This window comes from Anastrepha ludens, chromosome 5 (genome assembly GCF_028408465.1).
Source record: "Anastrepha ludens isolate Willacy chromosome 5, idAnaLude1.1, whole genome shotgun sequence".
In the NCBI taxonomy this organism is placed as follows: Eukaryota; Metazoa; Arthropoda; class Insecta; order Diptera; family Tephritidae; genus Anastrepha; species Anastrepha ludens.
This window is the reverse complement of record NC_071501.1, coordinates 112,366,860-112,386,567: the sequence shown is the minus strand read 5'-3', so window position 1 is coordinate 112,386,567 and position 19,708 is coordinate 112,366,860. Positions and strand designations below refer to the sequence as shown.

General features: G+C 41.4%; 1 protein-coding gene across 1 annotated transcript in view; it reads left to right on the top strand.

The window, feature by feature from the left end:
- The window catches only part of LOC128864847 (neural cell adhesion molecule 1), a 154,868-nt gene that overhangs the window by 81,498 nt on the left and 53,662 nt on the right, over positions 1-19,708 (top strand). The window contains exons 3-4 of the mRNA XM_054104606.1: positions 9,929-12,148; positions 15,177-15,756. Coding sequence (XP_053960581.1) covers positions 9,929-12,148; positions 15,177-15,756 — 2,800 coding nt within the window. The remainder of the gene's footprint in view (positions 1-9,928; positions 12,149-15,176; positions 15,757-19,708) is intronic.

The window sequence follows — 19,708 nt, the reverse complement described above, 5'->3', positions numbered from 1 at the left end:
GAGCACGCTTTGGTGTTTTCACATCTCCTACTGACCCGGTTTGCTCAAACTTTTGCACAATTTTTCCGACTATACGCACATTTGGACGATTGAATTGACCAAAAAAATCACGAAGTGCGCCATATGCATTTTGATTTGAACGCCCGTTTTCATAATAAGCCTGAATAACTTTAACGCGTTGCTCGATTGTATATCCTTCCATGGTTCAAATTGAAGTAGTCTGAAATTAAAAAATGTGAAACAATTTGCAGAAAAAACTTGAAGTTTAGGTGTGGTTTACATTCAACATTGGCCCTTAAAATTTAATCACCCTTTACAATAGAAGAAATTATGTGAAGTATGTCAAGTGTGTTCCATTAATCCATTATCCCGGGAAGCATATGGATTCGTCTGACGAAAAATTCGAATTCTTTTGACTTGATCCATTTATTGAGCCAGTTTGCGATGCTCTCGTAAGAAGTGAACCACTCTCCAATAAGAGCTGACTATATTGATCGACACAGATCAGAATTCGAAGGTGCAATGTCTGGGAAATGCGGCGAGTGCGACAAGATTCCCCAAATCAGTTCCTCTAAATATTTTTGCATCAATTTAGCAACGTGTGGCCTGTCGTTGTCATGCAACAAAATCAGTTTGTCATGGATGCCGCTTCATTCCGGCCGCTTTTCTTTGAGAGCTCGATGAAAACGCATTCGCTGCAGTCGGTAACGATTGCCAGTGATAGTTTCAGATGGTTTAAGGAGTTCATAATAGATAACACCTTTCTCATCCCACCAGATGCACGACATAACCTTTGAAGCATAAATATTTTGTTTCCTGATTCACCTAGCAGGCTTCAACTTTTTTGGCGCTTAGAGCTTTCATAATAGATACATTTTTAATCGTCAGTGACAATGCGATGCAGAAAACCTCTTCTGCCGTCCAAGAAGCAACTCACACGTCACCCAACGTCTCTCGATATCCCTCTCTTGAATTGATGTGGCACCCAGTTTCCTGTTTTCTGGACCATTCCCATCGCGTGCAAATGATTGCCGATGGTTGATCTGACAACATCCAACTCTTTAGACATATGATCAAGGTTCCGACATGCGTCTTCATCCAATAATTATTGTAGTTGAGTATCTTCGAATTTTTTCGGTGCCCCTTTGCAATCTTTATAACTCACGTCGAAATTGCCATTTTGGAAGCGTCGAAACGACTCTTTACAAGTTGTATTTAATGAAGCGTGAGAACCATAAATATTAATCAATATACGACACGTTTCAGCCGCACTTTTCTTTAAAAGGTAATAATGAAGGATGACTTCCTGCAAATGCTGGTTTTCGGGGACGAACGTAGACATTTTTAATGCCAGATAAAAAATGATCTTCACGCTTCAAGCGAATGTCAACCACTGCGATCGAGACCTCATATATACACCTTCAAATTACCGGTATATTACGAGAGCAACACTTAAAAATAGTATCAGTAGCGACACCTCTTTTACGAGGGTGGAAACTTATTCCCATACCCAATAGCGGATTAAAGAAGTTGCATCAAATTTTGTGTAAAAAATGGAATTAAGTGCTCAAAAAAGGCTGAAATATTGACATATCGGTTGGCTCATGCTATGCAATCTTTTCGGAGATTTTGGGCATGAAGAGTGTGGCAGAGAAGTTCGTTCCAAAATTCCCGAACTGAGCTTTTGATCGACAACTACATCGCTAAGGAATTGTTGAACGACGCCAACGATGATCCAGATTTGCTTAAAAGGGTCATATCTGGTTACGAATCATTGGTATATGAGTATGGTTATGGCATCGAAACCAAAGCCCAAGACCAAGACGAAGAACTTGATCCTCCGTCCGACTTTTCTAACTTAGTTTGTGCCCTGAACTTTGGAGGCCTTTTCCTCTCTCATGAGGATATTAGTAAAGCTTTAATTAAGTTAAATTCATCCTCTCAAATTGATGCTGATGGACTTTCAGCAGTTTTGATAAAAAGTTGTCCGGCCTTGGTCTATCCCTTTTTTAAGAGTGGCAATGAAAATGACTTTAGAAATTATAGGCCTATTTCCAAGCTGTCAACTATTTCCAAAATTTTTGAGCACGCGGTCTATGCAAAGCTGAGCTTTGCGGTTAAATCTTTAATTTGCCCTAGTCATCATGGGTTTATTGCTAACAGATCTACAGTATCTAATCTGGCTGTTTTTAGTGAATACTGCATTGATTCTTTCTCGGCTGGCTTACACCGACTTTTCGAAAGCCTTCGACTAAGTTTCTCATAGAATATTAGTTAAAAAATTTGCTTGTTTTGGTTTTCATTCTGCATTTCTGCAATGGATAAACTCTTATTTGAGCAATAGACGTTGTGTTATAACAATTGATGGTATTTCATCTGCCCCCTTTGCTGCCACCTCTGGTGTTCCGCAAGGAAGTATCTTGGAACCGCTTCTATTTGTGTTATTTATTAACGACATCAAAAGTTGTTGCTCATATGCTAAATTTTTGCTTTATGCTGCTGACCTTAAGATCTTCTCAGCGATCAAGATTCAAGAGGATGCCACTAAACTTCAAGCCGATTTGAATAGGCTTCACTTGTGGTGCCAGTATTCACGACTTTCGCTGAACTTATCTAAGTGCTTTCAAATATCTTATTCGAAAACATCTAACATTTTGTGCACTAAGTACAGTATCTCGACATGTGCCCTGCAGTGTGTTAGCGAGTTTAAGGACCTTGAGGTTATCTTTGACAACAAATTCTCTTTTAATAGCCATATAAATTATATTACTCCTAAATTTTTTTCGATGTTGGGCTTCGTCAGACGGAACGCCATTAAGTTCTCTGCTCCCTACACTATTAAGTTACTCTATATATCTTTTGTTAGATCGTTAGAATTTAGAATATTCTAGAATAGAATCGAACGTGTGCAAAAAATATTTCTCAAATATGCCCTTCGGTCTCTGTATTTTATTGATCCCATGCCGTCATATTCTGCTTGTCTGATGCTTTTAAGTCCCAAGTCCTTAGAAATTCGTAGGTCTATACTGTGTCTGTCTTTTACTCATAATATTACTACTGGATTAATTGATTGACCCTACTTGTTTGACCGTTCATAATTATGTTGTTCTCGATTTTTCGCTTTCAAGAGTAGCATTTTTAAATCACCTGAATTCTATATTATAGTTGTTTTTAATTACATGTATATCTGTAGTTTAGTCTAAGCAACTTTTATATGATAGTCTGTAAGGATTGTAATTCATAGACTTAAATTAATAAATAAAAAGGAGGAGATAAAATAAAAGTTGATAAGTAAAGAAATATTTTTTGACAAACATGAAAATTCACCCTATTTTTTTAATACACCTCGTAAGCACTTCCGTCGTCAAAAATTTATTTTAAAATTTTTGTAATGTCCGTTCCATAGACGTATTAGAAATTACTTAAATTTTTACATATACAGCGACATTTCTTAGATAATTACAATAAGTAAGAAAATATAAATAAATAAAATAAATAAAAATAAAATGTAAATGAGTTACAAGAACACTTCGATTGACTTTGTTGGAGTGTTCCCCCTTTCCCTCTTCAGGGCCTTATTGGCTCACCCTCGTTGTGGTTTATAAATAAATACATAAATTAGCTTAACTATTGTATAAGACTCTAATGACAAAGCAGTTCGAAATCAAATACTTCAGGCTATTAGCGCATATCCTCACACCAACTTTGCATGCTGCCCTCTTCAACCCATTGACTTATGATACCAAAATAAACACTTACGTAGCGATAAACATAGTTTGCCGAACCCTGTTGGCACTTTTCGCATCCGCTTTTTTCCACTGTATGTAGTTGTAGTTGTACAAGCATAGTGTCGCATATAATTTTCTAGCTCTGACGTTACCCATACATATACGCGCGCATGTATATGTATGTAAGTGAAGTAAATGCATATGTTTTCTCACAGCTAATGACCAACATTTGCGTACAATTTCACTTAATTTAAATGATGCCGCCGGGCGTTGCACAGCGACTGCTAGAACAACAACAACAACATATACATATTTATGCGTCTAATTGTGCACGCCCATTGAGCAGGAAATGTCCAACGTCACGGATCATAAAAATCAGGCTAAATTTACTCAAAGTGGGTACATAGCAATGGGGTAGAGGGGCTTGCCGTCAAACTGTACTGGGTCATCAACTTATTGACGCTTGGTAAGTCAGCCGTGTTGATTCGCTTCGTCATAAGTATGTACAACGTGATGCCGCTGGCGGCTGACGTCCGCATCAGTGACGCGCGACCCTGGCACGAGAACGGAGGACCATATATCGACGTCAGCGGATATTGTGTGTATTTAAAACAATAATGAATGCGCGTATGAAACAGAAAAACAAAACAACAAAAAAAACATGTTTGTAGAAAGGTGCAATTAATTGAGCGGCGACAAGCAACGTTAAATGGGAAGGCAACAGCGGCAGCAGTGGCAGAAGTCAGCGCGCAACTCGTTGTCAACACATTTGGGCCGACAACTTTATTTCCCATCGACTCGTCGACCCTTCGGTTGACGGTAATGCCTGCACACGCCCATTGAACGTTATTAGTGTGTGGTAGATGTAGTAAAAATAGCAAGAACAACAAGAACAACAGCGCCACTTGCGTACTAATAAATGAATTGCAGAGTTTTTTTTTGTTTTTTTTTTTTTGTGTACTGCGTACAGGAACTTCCTATCACCATTACCTCCTAGCACCACACCACTACCCTATCGGGGTTCGGCGTGAGTGTCGCTATTTATGCTTGCGGCTTCCGCTTATCCTGTTACAATTCCTGCGGCCTGTTGACTTCAAACTAGCTATTTTACCATTTTTCAGCGCGCAACATATTTACTAAGTGGCAATGATGCAAATATGGCAAGTTTGTGCAACGATGCGTGGGTGGAGGTGCTAGTAATGCCGAGGTAGTTGCAAATTAAATATAAGCACGCATACCATTGCACATTTGCCCGCCAGAGTGAGTGCTTGAATGATGGCTGCCTAGCAGTATTCGGGTAGTTAGGCAGTCGGGTAGTCAGTTTTTCGCCACTGCTGCAAAAAATCAACATTCAAATTTATTGCAGTCATTTTCAGACTTCGGTAAATTCAACGCTGCTGGCGTCCATCTAGTAGTTTGGGAATGCTAACATGTGTCACAACGAACTGATTTATTTGTGGTGGTGCAAAGAGAGCAAGCACAAAAAATTCTATGTCAGCTACGTGCAGGAGTTGTGAATTTCAAAAAGTGTGTATTCGTGCAATGAGGGCACTCGTAGAGTAATTTGCACCGCAAGTCCACATTTTAAGTCTGTTTTCTGCTGAAAGTAGCAAATTTCTGAGAAAGAGTCGTGGCGTATGAATTAGTAAAACATTCTTAGAGTACATCAGGTTTGATTTGCTAATAAGCAGTGATCTAAGTTAGATCAAAAGCGATGCCATAAAAATGAATTACGTACCTGGAACAACATCAAGACGCACCACACAAATTGGAGGAGGAGATCGGCCAAACACCCAGTAGTTACACCCTTTATTATACACCGCCAATGCTTGGGGTTCAGATTTCAGATCCTCTGATCACTCAATAATACTCAATGTGTGCAAAAGCGCATTACAAAACCAGCTAAGCTGCGATCTGGGAGATCGCTGTCAGATATTTTCTTGAGTAATGATATGCCAGCTCCTTTCTTAATGAGCTTGAAGCAGGATAAATTATCCACATCAATTTCAGCATTTTTAGAAACGAAAGACGATATATCTTCTTCAGTTACACTGGATTTAAAAGTAGACAAATGTAACCATCTTATTGAAGAAAATACATCCAAATCTTTGCTACAATTCAAGCCAATAACAACATTAAGTTCAGCCTTTTTGCTTTTACTTCTCTTATTTTACACTGCGGTTCAACAAGAGAACCATCAAAAGCCATGATGGAAAGAATAATGAGATGGCGCCTATCGCGGTGCCGTTACTTTGCGCTCAGCTCATTTGACAATGAATTACGTGGTTTTAGCCCCAGTATGGCGAGATTATCATTTTCGTAACTTGATTTAGTATTTGTTTTTGTTAAATCGGGTCTCGGAGTTTTAGTTCTCTCTTCATGACATTTTTCTAGCCTGTTCTAATGAAAAGTAATGTTTATAATTTTGTAAAATATACATTTTTTTAAAAATTAGTTCAATAATTTACTCAGTTTTATTTAGTTTTACTTTTTTTATCATCTGATCGCATTGCCCGCGATTGCAGTTGTTGTTGGTATTATTCTGCTTTCAGCAGTCAAATCTCTCTCTCGCCATTGTAGTGTTGCCTAGCTTCGGATATAAAAACGCACTAAAATGCCCATTTAAAGAAAATAAAATACCAAATTTTTATTGAATCACTTAAAGAACTTTGTATGCGTGACAAATTGTTAGAATTAGAATGTGCGTTTTTTTAAATAGATGTGTTTTGCTTATGTACAATTTGATTTATAAGTTTTTTTAATTAAGCGAGACTCTTTTGTTAAGGAAACGACTTTTTTGCTATATTTGGAGTCATAAGGTACTCTTTTTGTAAAAATGTCAGTATGGTTTCTTTAGTATTTTCTGGTATTTCGTGGATTTTTTTTTTCAATAAATACACCTCTTGATGTCCTATGTCCCACTAAGGATTGATGGCCGGAAGAAACGATTACACTTCTATGGCTTTAATCCGCATTCAGTAAATTTAAACGCTTTTTAAAAAGTGTAAAAAGGTTTTCAATTTTAAGAAGAGTTGAGAGAAGAAGATTTAATATTCTTGCATAACCCTAAATGGAGCCAAAAATTAAATTTGCACTTTCAAATTATCAAATTTTATTAGAGTCAAAAAATTTTCATTAGCGCTAAAATCTTCTCAGAGTGAACTTTTTTTGTTTAATAATATATTTTTTTTTTAACCTAAAGTTTCGGGAGCTTTAAATTAAAAAAAAAGAAACAAACAGGAAACTTCAAAATTGTCGCATTTTGGGTATAAAAAAGCACTAAATTTATTGTGAAGAGCAAATGGTTGGCAACACTGCACAACTCGGAAAAACGTGACGTCACGCACTCTTGATGGGCGCAATCTTCTTTCTATCATTCTTGATGCAAACGTATTAACTAAGGCAGCAGCAGCATACGAAAGAGATTCAATTGTCTCAGATACGGTGGAACCTGACAAAATTGAAAATTTGAAAATGGAGAGTCAAATAATGATTTGTTGTTATTGTTCTTAACAGCGCGAACATTGGTGCGAGGAGTTTTACGCGAAGCATCCTTCGTATCACTGGACGCGGTTAAAGCGGCAGTAACAGCAGCAGCAGAACCGGCAGCAGCATAAGTACATATTTGTAACAGTTGAGACACAAGGCACGTGAGTAGGAGAGCCACCACTCTAAGTTAAAAATAAAGATGTGCAGTTGACAGAGAATTCAGAGCTTATGTTATTGCTGCTGCTAACATCGGTACGCAAAATATTAATTTGAGTTGCGAGTACATTGATCGACGATAATAATTTGCTATGCAATGATTGCTCTGCAATGAGAGTAGCTCAGTTAGAAGCGATTCAGTTCTTCTTAATAACCTTTGGTTATCATCAAGGATTGCGCTGACCTTGGCAATAATACTTGCATTTTGCTCTCTAAGAGTAACAACCTCAGTAAAGGAATCTTGCAGAATTTGTTGTTGTTTAGTATCGTTCAACTGCATTGTTGTAACGCTATATTTCACTTTTTGCTGATAGAGAGAATTTCTAAACCAGAGGCAGCAGATGCGTTAGTGGAAGCAGCAACGACACTATCATCTAGAACACTGATAGGACGCGGCCATCGAATAGAGCAGCGACAATCTGCTGCACAAGCTTTGCAATAAAATGGCTTGTGCGAAGTGCGAAGAGACTCAGCATCAATTGGTAAAATACAAACAACAACTAACAAACGTCTACATTGATACATATGAAATGGAGGATGCCTGAGAAGACTCACGGCAGTGATAACTGGTTTCTGGCTCATAGGGCAAAATTAAGGCAGGCAAAATGGGTATTCCTTACTATTTGTACTGCCGTAGTTTTAATCAACCGGAGCAAACCGTTTTTTGAAAGCCTCGGAGAACTGACTGGTATAGATGTAAACAACCTTATAAGGTTTCTCAATCGCACAGATTGGATATAGTCGTGTGGGAATAACCCGAACATTTTGTTGGCGAGAATTTGGCAGCAAAATGGTGCGGAAGTGCTAATTCAATTCTTGGTGAATCCTCACTTAAACCAACCAACTAATTAACCACCACTGCTATGTATGTTTGACTTTCCAATAGTTCCCTTCAGAAGTTGAGAACGCGTCAGACTTTATCAGATAGCGCGGCTTAAGGTAACCCAAATACTTAAGAGTTTGTAGGGTGATTCCAAATCAAGTGATCGACGTATTTTGGGTATGGCCTTAAAATTTCCTGAAAATTGGTTTATTTATAGGCTTGACTAGTAAACCGAAAAAAATTAAAAAAAAAAATTGTATAATTTTGATGTTGAAAATTTTGCTATGGAGTTTTATAAAGTCAAATACTTCTAAAAAAGATTTTTTGTTTTATTTTGTTGTTCAAAATTTTTGGGAATTTTTTTGTTTTTTCTCCATTTGTGTAAAACACCTTCCACTGCTCAGTAATATCAGAAAGTCCCAAAAAGGAAATCCATTGATTTTTGAAGTTATGTTAATTATAAAATATTTATTTATGAAGAATAAGAGTTTGCAAAAATATCGTAGTGAGCCCCATTGGCGAGAGAACTTCCATTTATAAATTCTTGGCTCAATGTAAGCTTCACACTCTGGTCGCTCTCACAGCAGTCGACACACACTTGCATTGTAACTGCAAACTGCAAGCAATCCGTATGATGTTCACTGTTAACTGCTCTGCTCGCTCGCCCAGCAGGCGACTCATGCTTGCACAACAACTGCAAGCCATGCGTATGATGTTCGCTGTTAAATGCACTCGCACTCGCAGCAGTCGGCTCTCACTTGCATTGTAACTGCAAGCAAAGATGTAGAGTCGTATGCGCAGGATGTTCGCTAGTTGAAAGTCATCAGTCATGCGATAAGCTCGCAAAAAAAATTACTTTCATTTCACTTTTGCTGCTTTGAAGACCATACGTGCACCACTTACCACTGGAAGTGCGATGTGGGTGAGCCTTTTCGTAGCATGACATACACATTTTTGGAAATTCTTATTATTTACTTATAATATAGCCAAACTCTTTTGACCAAAATTAAAATTTAGAAGACCCTAAAGCCTCTTAAACCCTCTTAACGCCTTAACGCCTCTTAAGAACTATCAACAAACATTGATCCGCTCATAGGTTCTCCTATGAAGAAACTGCAGAATAACTATAAAACACCTCTTCTATGCACGTCCCGCATTAGGGTTCAAAATTTGTGAATGCATCGAGTGAGGGATGACCCAAGTAAAGGATACGTCAGTTGGTTAGATGCTCCGACTTGAAAAAATTCTTTTCGGAATGAGATACTAAATTCAGGTGGCCTATCAAATAGTCAATTACTCCTCTAAGCTTGAACATCAATAACAACGACAACCATCTTGACCTAACTGAGCAAACGTAACTAGACTCAATCAGAAAATTGTAAGGAAGATGAAAGAAAAAAATTCCCATAGCCAGATCCAAAAATGCATGGAGCTCGCTAGAATAATCAGTCTTCATGTTTTAAATCAATCAGATATATACTACAAAATTGTTCAATAGAGTTTTACGATGTTACCACCTAAGTCTCTTCCACATTTAGTTTCCAATGAAACTTTCAAGCCCTAGCCGCATAAATGTCATATCTTTGCCAGAAAAAATTAATCTAAAAACATTTCAACCCAAAATGGTATATCCCTCAACTAATCTCTCAACTTTCCTCTTGTCTACTTTCAGTTTATCCACGCGTCGAAGTTGGACCGCAAAACCCGCTCCGTGTCGAACGAGATCACATTGCCAAGTTGGAGTGTAATGTCGACGCAAAACCAAAAGTCTCGAATGTGCGTTGGTCTCGCAACGGGCAATATGTCAGCGCTACGCCTACCCACACCATCTTTCGCGTGGGGCGACATCATGCGGGCAAATATACCTGCACAGCTGACAATGGATTGGGCAAATCTGGTGAAAAGGACATAGTACTAGACGTGCTCTTCCCACCCATGGTCGTCATCGAATCAAAGACACATGAAGCCGAAGAAGGTGAAACGGTATTAGTACGCTGTAATGTTACCTCCAATCCACCGCCCATCACAATTGAATGGTTGAAAGAAGGTGCGCCAGACTTTCGTTTTACTGGCGAGCTACTCACCTTGGTATCTGTGCGCGCCGAACATGCCGGCAACTATATTTGTCGCGCCGTGAATCTCATGAATCCCTTCAATTCCAAGCGTATAGAAGGTGTTGGCAATTCCACAGTAGCGCTGCTGGTGCGACACCGTCCCGGACAGGCCTACATAACGCCAAATAAGCCGATCGTGCATGTGGGCAATGGCGTGACCCTTAGCTGCTCAGCCAACCCGCCAGGCTGGCCAGTGCCGCAGTATCGCTGGTTTCGCGACGTGGATGGCGAGTTTAGTAACACGCAAAAGATATTGGCACAAGGTCCGCAGTACTCCATACCAAAGGCGCATCTCGGTAGTGAGGGCAAATACCACTGTCATGCCGTGAATGAGTTGGGAATCGGTAAGATGGCTACCATTATACTAGAAGTACATCAGCCACCGCAGTTCTTGGCCAAGCTGCAGCAGCACATGACGCGGCGCGTAGGCGATGTAGACTATGCAGTCACTTGTAGTGCGAAGGGTAAGCCAACGCCCATTATACGCTGGATTAAAGATGGCACCGAAGTGCTGCCGGGTCGAAAATTGTATGACATACGCACAACGCCGTCGCAGGGGCAGGGTGGTGTGGTAACAGTGCAGAGCATATTGAAATTTCGTGGTAAAGCACGACCGAATGGCAATCAATTGGTGCCTGCTGATCGTGGGCTCTACACTTGCCTCTATGAGAATGAAGTGAACTCGGCCAACTCTAGCATGCATTTGCGCATTGAGCACGAACCGATCGTGCTGCATCAGTACAACAAAGTGGCTTATGATGTGCACGAATCAGCGGAGGTAATCTGCAAAGTGCAGGCCTATCCAAAGCCAGAGTTCCAATGGCAGTTCGGCAATAATCCCTCGCCTTTGACTATGTCCTCAGATGGTCATTATGAGATTGCAACACGCACGGACAACAACGATGTCTACACCTCGATACTACGCATAAATCACATCTTACACTCGGACTATGGCGACTACACTTGCCGCGCAGTCAATCCACTTGATACGATACGCACGCAGATTAGATTGCAACCGAAGGGTGCACCCGAAAAACCAACCGCTTTGAAGGCAATGGAAATATCACACAATTATGCCATACTCAGCTGGATACCGGGCTTCAATGGTGGCATGCTTAGCACAAAATTCCTTGTCACTTATCGGCGTGTGGCAACACCACGCGAACAAACGCTTTCCGACTGCGCCACGCACACCTACACTTCAGCGCTAGTGAGCAGCCTTAGCAGCGCTGGCAGCAGCGGTGGTGGCATCAGTTCAGCCGATTGGCTGGAGTTCGACTGTTATCGCGAAAATCCTTGCAAAGTGATGCCCCTGGATCAATATCAAAGTTATATGTTCAAAGTGTATGCGCTCAATTCGAAAGGAAGTTCGGGCTACTCAAACGAAGCGCTGGCCACCACAAAAGTGAGTAAAATCCCGCCACCACTTCATGTCACCTACGATCCCAGCTCACATGTTTTGGGTATCAATGTGGCGGCGACATGTCTGTCATTAATTGCTATTGTCGAATCGTTGGTGAATCGCGAAACGCCATTGGCCACTTGGGAGATTGTGGATACGGTGACATTGCTGCCGTCCGGCACAGAGGCCACATTCAAAGAAGCCGTAATTAATCACATTCCACAAACGACACACTACAGCGCGTCTGGCCGTACTTTGGGCCATGCAGAGGACATAACATTGGCGCTGGCAGAGACGGCGCAAGGGCCGACGGTGCGTGTGAAATTGTGTTTGCGTACGAATCACGACCATTGCGGACAATATGCGAATGCGGAGAGTGAGTATACATGCGGGCGGATGAAAATGAATGGAAATTCTGGTTTCCGGTTTTTTTTGATTTTCTTTTCTGTTCTTTGAGTACCATTTTTATAATTTCCAGGCAGCGCTCCTTCCTACGAAAAGTCATTAGTAGCTTCCTTATTTTTCCACTTCATTCACTTGAGTGAAATGAGCTGTAAAACTGCAAATAAATGAAATCCAGAGCTTTCAACCTTTTATGTTTTGCTCGTTTCTTCATACCCTTTCCATAACATTCAGTCCACTGCGCTTATGGTTCCTTGTTTACTCAAAAAATGCTTTTCGAAAAGTTGTATGGGGCAGACTTATGTAACTATAAAACTATTGGATATACTATCCCAGCCGACCATCCAATTGTATTTCTCAGGAATTGCATGCTTTTTGTATTGTCAAGCGCCTCTTTAAATTACCTTTTTACTTCTTTTCGAAAGAGCAGCTATTGCCGCCACATGGAAACCGCTAAGATCTTCTCAATAATTAAAAATTATCTACTTAAAGTGGCGGACCCTTGACTGAGTAAAGCAAGACAGTGGCACATACGCTGCAAGGTTGTCTCTTCCTCTCCTTCATTTAGGCAGCTTCTGCAATAGTCATATGCCTGCACGCCTAGCCTCTAAGACGGAGTGCCATTATGACAGTCATATCTGTGATTATTTTGGCTTAGCAGGAAGGCTGTGCAACGCATCCTTAGCAAATGCAACAAAAGCTCTCATGATCTGCAAACGTCTAACAGGGAAATTCTGAGGCTGTAGCCCAAGAGTCCTAAGATGCATGCTCATCATGATAATAAGACCAATGGGGACATATGCAGCAGTCCCTTGGGCCTCGAGGGCACTCTCTCAACAGTGCGGGCACTCTCTCGACCAAGCTTCAGCGCTTAGCATGTGGGTGCATCACAAGGGCCCTACAATTACTATGGAGGTGATGCTTGAGCTGGCATCGCTTCACATAGTTATTTAGCAATCAGCCAAGCGTATCCTCCTGAATATTATGAAGGAAGGCTTCGGGAGAGGAAAAGTGATATCATCTAAAGACATGGAAGAGCTGAGCCTGCAGCTCCTACTTACTCAGAGATGCTATCACTAAAGTAATCAAATTTTAAAAGAAGTTAAGAATTGAACTGAACAATAATTAAACTGGAGTATACATGCATTTGAAAAGAAACTGCAGGAGTGTACCCTGCACTGGTACACAGATGGCTCGAAGATCCCAAAAGGCATATACTTACGGACCCAGAACTGAACGCTCTTTGCTGATGAGTAGTTTTCGAAGCATCTTCCAGGCGGAGATGTATGCCATCTGTTTATGTGCAGATATAAACTTAGACAGACATTTTCAGAATGAGCCAATTGGCATTCTGAGTGACAGTCAGGCGGCACTCATGGCCCTATCGACCTGTAAGATCAAATATTCACTGGGTTTTAAGGGTATCGAGAAACTTAATCTACTAGGAACGCACAATTGCGTCCACCTAATTTGGGTCTTAGGGCACAGAGGTATAACTGGGAACGAAATAGCGGACGCATTGGCGAGAGAGGCTGCAGCCTCGTCTTTAATACAGCCTGAGGGCTTTCTTGCTATGGAACAATACACCATCTAGGAGAAGCTTAAGAAAGAAGAACTAGAGCCAAGGGAGGTTTGATGGCACCAAACTATGGGGCTACGCCTGGCGAAATTCCTACAAGGAGGGTACAACCAAAAGAGCTTTAAAAAAACTCATAACCCTCTCTAAGGATAAACGAAGAATGCTCACGGGCATTCTCACAGACCACTGCAGACTGCGAAGTCATTTGCATATGATCGAGATTTGATCTACGGATTCTAGTCGTTTCTGCGACCAATTTCGGGAGACTCCAATGCGCCTTCTCCTGAAATGCAGCGCGAATGCAGCGAGAAGATTGAGACGTCTTGGCCTACTGCAGCCAGAAGAAAGGCACATACAAGGTCAATCGAAACTAGCTCCATTCTGAATTTAATGAGGGAACTGCGTCTGGATGAGTAGAGGGCACAAAAAACCATGAGGTCGAACTGCAAACCTCATAAAAAAACTTATCTTATCTCCTGTTGTGCGTTTAGCATTGCGAACCGGTCATAATTGTCTAGCGGTTCTGCAAGTGGGTTCGTTGCATCATCTTTCGAAAGTGACCCGTCATCAGTCCAACCAGCTACCTACAGTCCCTTCTGCTTAATGACAGCAGGAACTGTGACAGTCGATCGGACATGACAGGTAACATCAGTTTTGTCCATCTGCACCCCTCCTCAGCCTACCAAGCTCGCTTGGTTGCTTAGTCTTATTGTCGAGCTGCTAGCGGTATTTTTTGCCTGCAAACCTACTGAATGGAGGTTGATTGTTGCATAAAGACCGTGCGTCTACAAAAACATTCTAAAATTTATAATCCGCAAACGCTTTATTCAGTTCTCATATTGAATTGCGAGATTTTGTACTTCTTTCTTAGGTCCACACCAAAACCAATTGCTACCTTCATCAATGAAGTTCTCCCTCTCCTTTCTCATATATTTTCCTTAAGAGCCCACTCTAGAACTCTACCGCTATTGCAATGATTCCTTGATTGTCGCAAATTCTCTTTAATGCTCTAATCGCATACTTTCGCTGCACATACATACATCGCCACTTGTCTCCTAGATGTCTGCTTTGTAATTTTTTTTGTTTTTTGCCCGCATCGATAACTCATTTATTTGCAAACTATGTCGCTACATTTTCGTACCTTTCAAACAAATCCCTCTCCCTATTTGTACTGCTCTGCTCGGCTACTTTTCTAAAGCCTCTCTATCAAATCCTCACCTCAACTCCCATTCCTTGCCACTTATTCAAATTTCACATCCCATTTTCACTTCTCATTTTTAAGGATTTTTAAGCTTGAAAAAAAAACTGTGTACTTACTTTGCTAAACCCTTTGCTTCTGTCTTTTTTCATATCTTCCCTTTCATGTTGCCATTTATCAATCCACGCCACTGTCATTTGGACGAATTTTATCACACTACCGCAGTTGGCAAATCATACATGCCCGAGACGTCAACGCTAACGACATCCGCCGTAATAGCCATAATCGTCTCATCCATCGCATTCCTAGGGCTCGTCGCTTTCCTATTGCTCTTTTGCCACTGTCGACGCGTCGCGTCCAATAAGAAGAGCACCACCTCACCCGCCAAAGAATACGACCTCGACTCGGGTCGTCCATCCATTGTCGCGCAAACAAATCAAGCGCCACCACCCTATTATCCCACCGGTAGTCTGGATAGCAAATCATTGGACTCGCATGCGATGGAGCTAACACTCACCGCTGTGCAGGATACCGAGGAGCAGCTGCATCAACAGCAACAGCAAAAATCTGCGGCCGCCGTCTATGGCTCACAGAATGGTTATGGTTATCATGTCACATCAGCTCTTGGAGGTGTTGGCAGCGTTAGCGGCGTGGGCAATGATGAGGATAGCTATCAAGTGACGCCATTAGCGCACTCGGCCATCGCGAGCCGCAGCGAGTGTAAGTACCATAGTATAAGCTTTTCCAAGTGTAATCCACTAACCGTGTCCACCCTCACCGACCACCCCAAATTCACTCATTTGGCGTACGTGTAAGAACAATGCACATGAGGATTATTCAGCCATTCATATAAGCAGGCGTTCGATGCGTTGTGTGTTTTTGTATGGCCGAATCAGCAGTTGTGGCAAAATTTCGTAATCTCATTTTGACGCTGCGCAGCCCGTTGGTGCAATGCAACAGCGCTTTTGGGCTGATAGCTGTTGGGTTGGTAGTTAACGCAAGCAAACGTTCGGTTGGTCAAACAGGCTTGAAGCGGCTAGTTGCAGGCTGCTGCATCAGTCAAATTTGAATTCGCAGTGAAATGAATGTAAAATTGGAATTGCTTTGTGATTGCTCAGTTATGGCGGTCCTCTCATGGGCTCGAGATTTCCGGCGCTAAATTGGCAAACATGGCCTTCACTTAACTACGCGCATGTGCGTGTGTGTGCGTGGTGGTTTGTGTGCTGTATAGCTTCGGATGAATGTCAAATGTTGCTCATTTCGGCATTTCGTCTAAAGGATATTGCGGGAGAATGACAAAGGGATTGCTTTATTTGTTTAGAAATGCAATCTACGTAGAAGGTCAATGCGAATTTATGGGGACCTCAATCGGAATGTGACTAACAAATACGCAGTAGTTAATGTGCGTTATACTTTGCGCGAGTTAGTGGCAAAAAAATAGAAAAAAAATTAAAAACGAGATTAGGCAAACAAATCTTACTCAAATGATTTTTGTAACATTGAATGTTTGAGCACTTGAAATTTCAGTACTAAAATAAAATAAAATTAATTTGCGCATACACTTCTATCAGGTATTTATCTGAGCTCCTCCTCATATATGTGGGGTGCGTCTTGGTGTTGTTCGACAAATGGAGGGACCTACAGTTTAAGCCGATTTCGAACGGGAAATGGTTTTTGTTTTTTATGAGGCAGAAACCCATTCGGAGGTTTGCCGTTGTCATTCTTTATTTTGATGTTTGGCGAGGATTCGAACCTACGTCTTCCGAATGGCAGTCACGCACCAAGCCATTTGGCTACGGCAGCCGTCAGTACTAAGGCTAAACCATTTTTTATTTTAATGTCTTAAATGTTTTCCCATCAATGGAGGGCCCATTTGTCTAAAGGACCACTCGTGTGAGTATTTATGGAGTATGGAAGTCTAGGTTACGGTTGTGCGGTTGTGTTAACCGCTTTCGATTATCCGCATCAGGTTGCTAATATCACAGTTTGCCATATCAGCAAGCCTAGCAAATAAATAAGACCAAAGATACTCAAATCTTTGCCCTGCAAGAACAGGGCTCCTAATTAGAAGGTCCTGAGATGATTCCACTTTCATGCAACTGACGCAAGAAGGACTCGCGGTAATTCCAAGTCTCGCAGCATAAACACCTCGTGAACAGTGTCCTGTGGGGACACTACGAAATTCGACAGCTGAGCTTTTGTCAACCCCGGAAGATCCCTCGAACGCCTCGCACCCACACGTGGTCGAAAGATGTCGTGATATTACAAGTTTATGTGCGAACCCAACGCTTGCTGAGTTGACGGGAAACTCGCCCTACCAGAAGCAGACCACAGTTGGTTAAGGGTATCCCAATCCTCGCCTTTTGCGGGGCAACTAAATCACAGGTCCTTTGTCTGACCAGCTCATCAGTCTCGCTGTTTTCTGCAATTTCGCTATGACCCAGATGAGCCTTGCATCAAGAATTCGGATGCTATTGAAAGTAAAGCCAAGTATTCCCTGACCAATTTCGAATCCATCGTCATCGAGCGCGATATTTTTGCGCGAATTGCTATAGAATTTATTCGAAAATCACATAAAGGGTGGACCGTTCATTATTTTCTTTTCGAAAATGCTCTTCTGTAGGTCGGAACAAAAGTCCACCATAAATTTCTTCCATTCAGATCTGTTCTGCGCCAGTATATTAGCTTCATTCCAGGTTAAATTCACAGCACGCGTCCACTTCTGCGTTTGGAACTCAGCTCTTGTTCGGTCGTCATATTGTCTACGAGGGGAGTGGGCAATCCAACCCCATTTTCTTATGCAAATCTCAAGGAGTATTAGGGTTCGCTGATTTGCCCGTTTCACCGGCATTGAGTAAAGATGATTTAACATTTGAATTAAAGAGCATCAGCTTTGTGCGTTGGGAAATGTGTGATGCTTTCCAGATTGGACGTAAGAAGCCAAATGTTGCTATAGCTTTCCTAATGCGTTTTTGAGGTATTCGCTCGAGCAGACTGACACCGAGATGATAATGCCAAGAAAGCGAAAAGATTGCACCTTGAGGGTTCCAGTCTTAGACGCATGAGCATTTTGAATAGCTGGTTTTTCCGGGATGACACCTATGAAGAGGAAACTCCCATGAGTGCCGGCATAGGAATATGCACGACTTGTAGCCTCACAGCTACACCTCTCTAAAATCTACCACTCTCTCTTCCGTTTTGTTCAGATAGCGGGGTACTAGACCTGCAACATGCAGATAGTCTGCGTGCATGAGCGCATCAGCCCAGATCGGTACGGCATACAAAAGAGCCCTACTGTATAGAATTATTTTGCTGCGGCTGGGACCGCCGTTTTTTTGGCATTATTCGCGACAGACAGGACTGCACAATCGATGTAACATATTCCAGGTGCGTTTTGAAGTTTAAACGACTGTCAATCATAACTCTTAGGTTTTTAATAGCGGGTTTTGAACTAATAGTTACAGTCCCAACATTTACACTCATCGTTTCTGCTATCTTTCTGCTGGTTATTAAGACTATATCGATCTTATGCTCAGCTAATTCAAGCTTCATACACTTTAGTCACGTCTTGGTTCCGCTTACTGAATCGTTGGCCTCTCAATTTCGTGGATATGTTTTGCCACCATTAGCACCGCGATGCCATCCGCGAATCCAATAACTTTAGTTCTAGGGGGCATGAATTATAGCCATGAGCCCAAAACTAATCTTTGAGAAACCCCTGAAGACACGATATACTTCTCCATGCCTTTATCGCGTTTAAACCTCAGTTTACGCTCCGTGAGACAGCTCCCAATTATTTTGATAATATAACTAGGTGGACCTATTTTTTGCGAGGGTTCCTAGTATATGCTGCGAGATAGCTGTGCTAAAAGCGTTTCTACCGTCCAGCGTTAACACAGCGCAGTATTTTTTTCTCCCGCCGCGCCATTTCTTGCCTTCAAAGGTTTCTTTTGCTACATCTACCACGCATTTGAGAGCATCCACTGTTGACCGAGATTTCCTGAAGGCAAACTGGTATGTGGATAAAATGCCTATGTATGTAAGATATGTTTATATATTCAGCGAAAGATAACAACCGGTCGCAAATAGTTCTCTCGAGAATCTTTCCCATTCTGTCTAGTAAGCATATTAGCCGTTAAGACTCGGGCTCGCCAAACTTTTTGTTACCCTTGGGTAAAAGCACAAGTGTTTGCTTCTTCCACCTCTTTGGAAAAGAACCTTCGTTAAGGCAGGCTAGAATACTGGTAGAAATATCTTTGGACGTTTAAAAATCGTTAATTTCAGCTCTCTATTTGGTATACCATCCAGACATGGAGCTTTCTTAGACTTTATTTTATTACACGCCGCTTAAAGTTCTTGTTCGGTGACACCAGGGATGCACCTGCTTCGTGCTGCATGCAGAATGGCAAAATCTTTTCAGATTTTTCACCGAAGAGAGTAGTAACAATTCTGCGCAACTTTACTGGGGAAGTAATTTGGGATGTGTGTACGCTTGTCGCTTTGGATAATACCATTTAGTAAGCAGTGACATTAGAGCTAATATCAGCTTGGTCACAAAGTTTTTTGAAACTTTCTTGCAGCTTCTTTACGTAGAGCAATGTGTCGAACGGTTATTGAAAGCCGACAAAAACGAGGTAAGGTGCGGTCGTCCATTCAACGAATTATTCGGCTATGCCTTTTTTCTCTTTGAAAATGCTCTAAAAAGCACTATCAATTATCTCACTTTAATTTAGCTTTATTGGCAAGAGTAGGCCTTC